General features: G+C 39.4%; 1 protein-coding gene across 1 annotated transcript in view; it reads right to left on the reverse strand.

Moving 5' to 3' along the window:
- Window positions 1–391: 391 nt before the first annotated feature.
- YIPF7 (Yip1 domain family member 7) overlaps window positions 392–10683 on the reverse strand; it is an 87161-nt gene continuing 76869 nt past the window's right edge. The window contains exons 7-8 of the mRNA XM_027769202.1: window positions 10449–10630; window positions 392–1416 (exon numbers count right to left, since the gene is read on the reverse strand). Coding sequence (XP_027625003.1) covers window positions 1254–1416; window positions 10449–10630 — 345 coding nt within the window. The 3' untranslated portion in view covers window positions 392–1253. The remainder of the gene's footprint in view (window positions 1417–10448; window positions 10631–10683) is intronic.

Below are 10683 nucleotides of genomic sequence, written 5' to 3' on the forward strand. Positions count from 1 at the left end.
TCCTTTTGTGTATGGGTAAATATACATGTAGGTTGGTAGATATGGTAGTAGGAAGACAAAGCACTTTCATTCTGGTTTACTTCTACTTTTAAATCAAATAAGGACTATTAGGTGGCATGGAGGTTAGGGCAGCTGGATCCCGTATGGTCAACTGGATGGTTCAAGTCCTAGACCCAATGACTTGAAAATCACTGAGCACATGTGCATGCATGCCCCAAATACTAAGAAGAGAATAAAAGAGAAGGGATTTCAGTGTGGCCATTGCCCTTTTGGGCTGATTTCTCACTTTTTCTTTCTCTCTCTCTTCCTCCCTCTCTCTCTCTCTCCTCTCTCTGTCTCACTCCAGTGAGTGCACATGCCTTATAACAAAACTAAAATAAAAATAAATAAATAAATACAAAAGAATTGACTAACAATGAGAAATAAGAAAGGAATGTTAGAGATCAGAGTAGGGAAGAACTGATGTGAGTGATTACAATTATCCCAGACAGTATAAAAACATATTTAGTGGAATTTGCTTACGTTTCAAGGGCACCACCGAGGAACCATTTATGATGTGGTAATCCAGGTAATGTGTAGAATTTCCTCCAGTAACACTCATAGACTTAGTGAGGAAATGGCACAGCTGCTCAGGATAGATGCAAAGGAGAAATTGTAGTGATGAGCCATGGCATGAAAACTGAGTAAGAAGAAAGTTAGGTCTTGAGAAAGTGGTGAACCAATTCATTACCCAAATGGGACCAAAGAAGAATTGTTAAAGTAAGTGAATTGAAAAACAGAAGGTTCTTTGACTCTTTTGATAAATAAAACAGTATATAACATACCCCTAAACTCTCCTAAGGTGCTGAACAGTGTGATTTTTAACCATATGCACACAGCTTGAGCCACCATGAAAGCTTCTCAAAAGGCTTACTATACAATCCCTCTATAAATATAAGCAATGATTTTATTTACTTATAATTTCTTGAAAATACATCCATTGAGAAAAGCATTGTACATCATTTCAGCAACTATGTCCCTTTTTACATTAAAGTATTTTAAAATGTTTTAATGTACCACACAGAAAAGCAAAACATCATTCAAACCAAACCAGCTATTAGAGCAACATCCTTAAGTGCTATTTTGTCTCTCTGCATATTATAGTTTCACAGCAATATAAAAAAAAAAAAAGTATCACCAAATTTGGATACTAATACATTGCCAGGATAGTCTGAACAGCAAACAAATAGAATCTTGCAATAACATCTCACTTTTCAGAAAACAGTTAGGAGGGCAAAAAGTCCATAAAGTAAGGCACAAGGGTAGGCGATGAGCAGCTGCTGTCCTTCCATGTTCAAGGCTGAAATGAAGATCTTGGAAGCCGAAAGACTACACCAGCTAATGATGACCAGGGCTGCCACAGTTCCAAAGGTGCCCCTATGGCAAAGACAAAAGAGATAGCCTTACATCAGGAGAAAAAGAGGTTATTCGGAACTGCCTCAGAAGTCTCTTTGGCATAATATTTATAACTACTTTCTCCATTCATAAAATGAATCTGATGGGGCCAGACTGTAGCGGTGTGCTTAATGCAGCTTGATCCCATATGGTTGACTGCACAGTGCGAGCTGCAGACTTAACGAATTGAAATACACCCACTGTGATCCGGGCATCCTTTCCAGTGAAAAGCCTTGTCATATGGCAGTCTGCTTGCAGCTGGAAGGCTTTGTGGCAGAGACCCATGGCTTATCCTCTCCCCCATTTGCCTTTGAACTCTGAGGTGTGTTGCTTGGGACATTGAGAATACCTCATGTCCCTCCCTGCCTCATCCAGACATCCATTCCAGTCCACGGAGATGGAGATGCAGAGAGACTGTGGCTTGTCACCTGCCACATGGTTCTGAATTCTAAGACTAGTGTTTTCTGAAGCATGGTGTGTAATTCCTTCTATTTTTCTAAACTGAAGCTCAGCAGCTCAGTCTCAGGCACACCTGTTTGCTAGAAACTGCAAGGACTTTGAATCATCCAAGAGCAGTGACAACAGTGCAGGTTGCTGGTGAACACCAGGGAGTAGAGCAGCAGAGAGATGTCTGATAGCCTACTCCTGCATGCCTTTGAATGCGCAGAATTAACTTGAAAAATTTGGAAAGAAATGTATAAATCACCAAATGACTAGAAACTTCCACAGAGGCATAAGAAATATGAATAAACAAGAAAATATCTCTCCCCCAAGGGAAAACACCAATTCCTCATCATCCACAGACAACACAATGGAACTTGTGGAAATGTCAGATAAACAATTCAGAATATGTATAGTGACAAAACTAAATGAGATGCAAGAGAAAAGAGACAAGCTCCAGGAGATGAGGAAGTCCTTTCATGATTTGAAAGGAGAAATAGACACCATAAAAAAGAATCAAACAGAATTGTTAGAGATAAAAATTGTGATACCGGGAATTAAAATTTCCCTCGAAAGTATTAAAAGCAGATTAGATCATGTAGAAGATTGAATCTCAAATGTAGAAGACAAAACTTCTGACCTAGAAAAATGTATCAAAAAGTCAGAGAAAATAACCAAGAAAAATGAGGACAATATATGAAAAATACTAGATACTATTAAGCACCCAAACATTTGAATAATTGGTATCCTAAAAGGTAAAGAAAATAATAAAGGCATTGATAATTTATTCCATGAAATCCTGGAAGATAACTTTCAAAACCTAAAGATACATTCAAATATCTAGACCCAAGAAATACAAAGGACCACACATAGAATCAAGCCAAGAAGATCTTCTCCAAGACACATTGTAGCCAGGTTGACCAAAACCACAGACAAAGACAGGATACTAAAATTGGCAAGAGAAAAACGTCAAATTACTAACAAAGATTACCCCATCAGGATAACATTGGACCTTTAGTTGGAAACAATGCAAATAAGAAAGGAATAGGGAAATATAGTTAAAGTGCTAAATGAAAAACAATTTCAACCAACATTAATATACCCTGCAAGATTATCCTTCATATGGGAAAAAAAAAATAAAGACATTCTTACATAAATAAAACCTGAAAGAATTTATCAATTCCAGACCAGCTCTTCAAGAAGTTCTGAAGGGAGTTTGTTAAAACAGGAAAATTAAAGTCAGACAGACAGGAATAAGAGGAAACAAACAAACAAACAAGAAAATGGCTCACTTAATGATAGGAGCATGTTCAGAAATATTGGTAATAATGTTGAATGTTAATGGATTAAATTCTCTGATCAAGAGACTGGCTAAATGGAAAACAAACAAACAAACCAGAAATCCTCTATCTGCTGCCTACAAGAAATGCACCTTATGGATAAAGACAAACATAGACTAAAAGTGAAGGACTAGAAGAAGTTATCCATGCAAATGGGAATTTAAAAAAAGGGAGTTGTGATACTGATTTCAGGCAAAATAGGCTTTAAGATAAAACTGTAAGAAGAGACAAAGAAGAGCATTATATAGTCGTAAAAGGGCTATTTTACAAGAAGACATAATGCTTATAAACATCTATGCATCCAACTCAGGAGCACCTCAATACATGAAGGAAAGACTACTAGAGTTAAAAGAAGAGATAGGTTACAACACTATAATTTTTGGGTATCTCTCAACACCCCATTATTTCCTTTAGACATATCTTTACAACAAAAAATAAGCAAAGAGATGCAGGACATAAGTGATACTGTAACTCAAATGGATTTGACAGACTTCCATAGAACTTTCCACCCTAAGGCTACAAAATATACATTTTTCTCACCCCTGCATGGAACTTTTTCAAAGACTGACCCATGTGATAGGGCACAAATCAAGCCTTTACATATTCAAAGACGTAGACATGATATCTGGAATCTTCTCTGACCATGATGGAATTAAACTTGATATTAATTTCAGGAAAAATCTTGGAAAATACACAAACACATGGAAACTAAACAACCTCCTTCTGAATGATTTGCAACTACCAAAAAATTAAGTCTTAAATCCAAAGATTTACTGAAACAAATGATAATGAATACAGGAGTTTTCATAATCTATGGGATACCGCAAAAGCGGTCATAAGAGAGAAATTCATAGCAATTAGTGTGCCTAAGAAAAAGAATGGAAAGGTGGCAAAAGACAACCTAACATCATGCCTCAGGGAATTGGAAAAAAAATGTCAAGAGAAAAATAATAAAGATTCTAGCAGAAATAAATGAAATAGAAAACTATACAGAAAATAAATGAAAGGAATGAAAGGAAAAGCTAGTTCTTTGAGAAGATTAAAAAGAGCAACACCTGTAAACTAGACTGATTAAGAAGAAAGAAACCAGGTAAATCAAATATGTAATTAAATAGGCAATATTAGAGCAGACACAATAGAAACACAAAACATCATTAGCAGATACTTTGAGTGACTATATGCCAACAAACAAGGAGGAGATGTCAAAAGCTTTGGCCCGTTAGAAAATTTTCAAGTCCAATTTACCACTTTATATGTCAGTAAAGTTTGATTTAATAAAAACAAGAAATCATTTATAGTCACTCTTACCTGTCAACATTCAATGCCCAACTCCTAAAACTCTCTTATACACTAAGTTTAGCCCTTCTTTATCATGCCTTTTTTTCAATTAAAAATTCTTTATTTCAGGGGACCGGCAGTTAGCATAATGGCTATGTCACTGAACTCCCACGTAGTTGACCATGGTTCGAGTCCCGGACCCAGTGGCTGAAACTCACGCCGGGTGCGTGTGCGTGCGTGCCCAAGATCCTGAGAGAAGAACGGAGGAGAAGGGATTGCAGTGTGGCTATGTCCCCTGGGGGGTAATTTCTTGCTTTCTGTCTCTCTGTCTCTCTCTGTCTGGCGAGCGCACGTGCCCTATAGCAAAAAAACTCTCAAAAAAAATTCTTTATTTCATGATAAAAGAAAGAAGGAAGGAAGCAGAAAAAGAGACAAATACCTTTGCTACACCACAATTCTCCCTATGCTTTCCAGCATCCCAGAATCATGAGTGCACCTGGAATATTCAGGTCACCCAGGGATCCTAATCATGGCTGCCATCTAGCTCCAGTATCACATCACAGTGTCCCACCCCCTGTACCACTGTGGCCGGGCCTTCCTTTTCTCACAGCAGATTTCCTTCCTCTTCCCTGCTTTGTTCATAAATTAACCCACAGTATAAGAGGGAAGACAGACAGAGTTACATTCCAAGAGGGTGACTAGTCCTGCTATTCCCATGTCTACTTCCCAGGTTTTCTCCTCAGATAGCAAAGGTCAACACCACTCAAGAAGAGAACATGGGGAATAGGAAAGCACAGGCACGTGTGGCCTCCCACCTCATCTCTGAAAATTCACTTTGTACATGGATATGTGGGTTCTTTAGACGACTGGGATGGATTTGTTCCAATTAGTATTTTCAACAATATTGGGTCATCTGAAAAGTCATGAAGCATTTCTACATAGAAAAACAAAAATACTGCCTGACTTTTCTGACAACCCAGTGGCTTGAAAGCCATGCTTCACACATGTCGTGAGTGCTCAAAATCCCAAGAGGAGAGGGAGGGAAAGGGATTGTGGTCCAGACATCCTCCCCCAGTCCTGGGAGTGATTTCTTACTTTCCCTATCTTTCTCTGCTTCTGTTTCTTTCTTTCTGTCTCTGTCTTTTTCTTTGTCTCTGGTCTGCCACATGCCCTATGGCAAACCAAAACAAAAATTAACTACGGAAGCAACTGGTTCAATAAGAACAAATAATTAAATAAGGGATTAAAGAGGGAAGGAATAAACAGGAGATAAAGAGTAAATTCAGTATAGCTTTTACTGTCCTAGATTATTAATAAACCGAAATTATTTTAGAATCACCTAATGAATACTGTATTTACTGATTTAATTCATACATACTAGAAACAGTATCTAGAATGATTTAATGTACAGATTTTTGTGGACACAAATGTAAAATGATACAGGATTAATTTACATGACATAGCAATATGCCTTAAAAGGCAATTTTAGTTTCATGATCTTAGGGATAGCTTAGTCATTATTTCAAAATCATTCTTTATAATTTCAGAACAAAAATCTAATAAGAAATTCTAGACTTAAGATGATGCCCCAAATCTAAAATTTTACTTTTTATTTTCTTCTCCAAATCTCAATTTTTGCTGAAAATATGCTTAATACTTAGAATTTTAAGTGGTGGATCATAATATTATTCTTTTGCAAAAGCATCTGCAAAGTAAAACTATAGAACTGAGTTTTATACTAACATGTCAAATGTCTGTATTAAACAACACAGTAAGGGGAACAGCTTGATAACGCAGCATTTGAAATGTGAAATTTTTCCATGGGTATAAATATACCTGTAACTAACATATATCTATACCTTCAAAGATTCATTATCCATTATATTCTTCTTTTCTAAATGTTAGGTACTTACTGAAGTGAGAGTTTACTGTAATTCTCAAAAATACTTAGTTTAAAAATGTTTCCATAAGGGACCAGCAGTTAGCGTAATGGCTATGTCGCTGGACTCCCACGTAGTCGACCGCGGTTTGAGTCCCGGACCCGGTGGTTTAACCTCACGCCGGGCATGTGTGCGTGCGTGCCCAAGATCCCAAGAGGAGAATGGAGAAGAAGGGATTGCAGCGTGGCCATCCCCTCTGGGGGGTGATTTCTCGCTTTCTATCTCTCTGTCTCTCTCTGTCTGTCTGGCGAGCACATGCGCCCTATAGCAAAAACCTCTCCAAAAAAAAGAAAAAAAAAAGTTTCCATAAAAACAGAAAGTATCAGTAAGTCATTCTCAGTAATGAGAAACATTATTTGCTATAGTGTTAAAAATATTTAAGACTTCTCTTAGATGCTAATTCTCTTCAGTGGTAAATTCTTCAGATAATATTCTATCCAATGTAGCATTAGTAACCTAAAACTTGGGTCATCTGAGAAGAAAATGCAAACCATGTCTGTTTGGATATAGAAGAAAGAGCACTGATGGCAAATATTTATTTCCAGGTGAGCTTGAGCATGGCAAGAAACTATGTAATCATTTGCTCTCCTCACCAAAGGGGCCCTGATACGCATTTGCCCCGGAAAGTGCTGGATAGAAAATGTATCAACCGTATCCTCATTAACGATGGTGAATTGCAAATACTAACTGCCTAAGAGAAGGGAAGGAAAGGGAGAGAATGTCTCTACTGAAGATACACGCTAGAAAATGCTCCAGCATTAACATCCTCTCATCAGGATTCCTGGGAATTCTGCCTGCAAGGAGCCCAGCCGAGAAAGCACGGTTGCTTTTGGCCTAAAAGGCAGCATGCCTGGGAGTTGAAGCCATTGGTCAGGGCTCACAGGGCCCTTCCTTTTCCCAAATCAAACAAGTGCATTTTCTGCATTTGTTCTATTCACCCTGGCAATAGTTCAGTTGAAGTTAACTTGGCATCATTTAGTTTTTAAATCATCAAAACAGGAATAGCATTTAACTGAAACCGACCTGCTTTTCTGAATCTGTCTGCAGCTTTGCATAACCATGGTTTTCCCAATTCCATGGCCAATACAATTAGAGATGGCATAATCGTGCACTGGTGTGGCACGTCTGGACAGCGACTGCACACACAGGGTTGGCTGGAGAACACAGACACTTACTGCAATGAAAAAAAGATGGCGCAGCTTGACAGGAGGACCATGGGGAGCAGGCAATAACCCAGCACACTGGCCACGCAGCCACATGACACCCCAGAAGAGCTCATTACGTTGAGCAAGGCGTGAATCCCAAGGCAGCCGAGGGCACTCATTCCATACACGTAACCGAACTGAACTTTCCCTGCCTGCAAGAGGTCAAGAAAATGGTGGTGTGAATGCTCAATGAACATCTACATGGGCTGGCCAGTATTCGAGACCTGGACCTGGTAGTTTGCTTTCTCACTTTCTCTCTGTGTATGTGTGTCTCTCTCGTCAAATTAAAATAAATAAATGAATAAAAATTAAATAATTCTTTAAAAAAAGGGAGGGCGGGGGAGAGTTCTGGAATAAAACACTGCCTACACTGTGGATCCTGAACACAGACTAGACTATATCTGAGATGCAGCAAGCATGCAACAAAAAAGATGAAATATTACTGGGTTTATATATTTTTTATCACGACTTGTCCATTAGAAGTACAAGGGATAAATAGGACTATGTGTGTGGGCTAATTGAATGAGTAAAGGAATAAAACATCTACTTTAGACCGGGAAGAAATGTTCACATATTGAAATGATCGCCTTGTAAGCTAAATAATGTGATTTAATGTATTAACAAAAGCAAATAAAAAAATTGATTTAGAAAAAAAAATCCAGTTTAATCTTTAAGATTTAAAAGACATATTACTGGGTTATCAGAAAAGTCATGATGCATTTTTACATAGATTAAAATACGTCAAGACTTTTCTGACAACACAATAGTAAGATTAGCAGACACTGAGGGGATTTACTATGTCAGGTGCTATTTTTTCCTCTTAATTTTACTATAGAGCACATGCACTTGCAGGAGAGAGAGAGGGAAAATGAGAAACCACCTGCTTTCTGCCTGCCACCTGTGCGGGAGTATGGCCACACCGCAATCTTTTCACTTCCATTTCTCTTCTTGGAGTTTTGGGCATGCACACACATGTGTCTTGTGTGTTTTCCAAGCTGCCAAGTCCAGGATTCAAACCATGCCGTCAGCCATGTGGGATCTGGCTGCTTTAATTACCACACTATTGGCTGGCCTGTGAGGTCCTATTCTACAGTAGCCTACAAGTATTTATTTAAAACTCAGAATGACCATATAAGATAGATACCATTATAATACCAACTCTATACATGAAGAAATTGAGGTGCATAGAGGTTAAATACCTCGCCCAAGGTAATATAATGATAAGTAGTGGAGGTTGGCCTTGAACCCAGTCAGTCTAACTCTAAATTTAGCCTTTAACATACACAGGAACAGTGACAAGTCCCAGAATTATAGGACTTATTGAACCACATTTAACGCAGTATACACTGAACTTTTTGACCACAGAATCCTTTTGTTTTTCATGTCTATTACCACATTGACCAACCCCACCTTATGAAAAGTGGATCTACAAAAGTCATCTGGTCAGAAATCATCAAAGGAGCACTGTTCAAGGAAGATAGTCCTGTTCAGGGTATGCTGTCAATCTTCTGAGGACTCTAAAAACAGCAATCACCCACGGGCACTAAGGACTGAGAGTCTCAATAAATTCATCCTGGGAGAGTCTTTCTTTCTTTACTTCTTAAGTGAGAGAGAGAGGGAAGGAGGAAGAGAGAGAGAGTTTGCTAACAGGGTCAGTATACTGCAACCTACGCCCATCTTCAGCTGGCCCCAATCATGGGCAGGCATGTGTCTGACATACTCAGGAAGGACTCTAGGCAGGAACCTAGAACTTTCCATGTGGGTCAGTCTCTCAGAGCACTGCATGTTAACACTGGCTGGCCCCACAACCTACTATAATCCAATAGGAGTATTTCAGTATTTGGTACCTGAGAATGCTGAAGCTCTGGGAAAGTATGCGTTCAGGTTGTTTTACGTACAGTTAGCTAATGAAAACTTCTAGATTGGGCCAACAAGTGGCATGGAGGTTAAGATGCTGAATCCTCCATGGCTGACGGTGTGGTCTGAATCCTGGACCTAGTGGCTTGAAAATCACACCGCACACATGTGGGTGTGTGTCCAAAATCTCAAGAAGAGAGTGGAGGAGAAGGGATTGTGATGTAGCTTTCTAACCTCCCCTGTCCCCTGCTCAGCTTTTTTATCTCTGTCTGGAGAGTGCACACTCCTATAGCAAAAACAAAAATCTTCTAGATACAGGGTGAATAGGTTGATTCTGGTTTTCATAGGATTGCACAAGAACAATAAAGGATCTGATAAATTCTTCCAGACAGATCATGTGTGTGTGTGTGTGTGCGTGTGTGTGTGTGTGTTAAGCTTAGTTTTAATACTCTGCTTTCGTTAACTTTCCCTAAGAGAAGGGAAGGAAAGGGAGAGAATGTCTCTACTGAAGATACACGCTAGAAAATGCTCCAGCATTAACATCCTCTCATCAGGATTCCTGGGAATTCTGCCTGCAAGGAGCCCAGCCGAGAAAGCACGGTTGCTTTTGGCCTAAAAGGCAGCATGCCTGGGAGTTGAAGCCATTGGTCAGGGCTCACAGGGCCCTTCCTTTTCCCAAATCAAACAAGTGCATTTTCTGCATTTGTTCTATTCACCCTGGCAATAGTTCAGTTGAAGTTAACTTGGCATCATTTAGTTTTTAAATCATCAAAACAGGAATAGCATTTAACTGAAACCGACCTGCTTTTCTGAATCTGTCTGCAGCTTTGCATAACCATGGTTTTCCCAATTCCATGGCCAATACAATTAGAGATGGCATAATCGTGCACTGGTGTGGCACGTCTGGACAGCGACTGCACACACAGGGTTGGCTGGAGAACACAGACACTTACTGCAATGAAAAAAAGATGGCGCAGCTTGACAGGAGGACCATGGGGAGCAGGCAATAACCCAGCACACTGGCCACGCAGCCACATGACACCCCAGAAGAGCTCATTACGTTGAGCAAGGCGTGAATCCCAAGGCAGCCGAGGGCACTCATTCCATACACGTAACCGAACTGAACTTTCCCTGCCTGCAAGAGGTCAAGAAAATGGTGGTGTGAATGCTCAATGAACATCAGCAGGA

This window comes from Tupaia chinensis, unplaced genomic scaffold (genome assembly GCF_000334495.1).
Source record: "Tupaia chinensis unplaced genomic scaffold, TupChi_1.0 Scaffold148884_1, whole genome shotgun sequence".
NCBI classification, from domain to species: domain Eukaryota; kingdom Metazoa; phylum Chordata; class Mammalia; order Scandentia; family Tupaiidae; genus Tupaia; species Tupaia belangeri.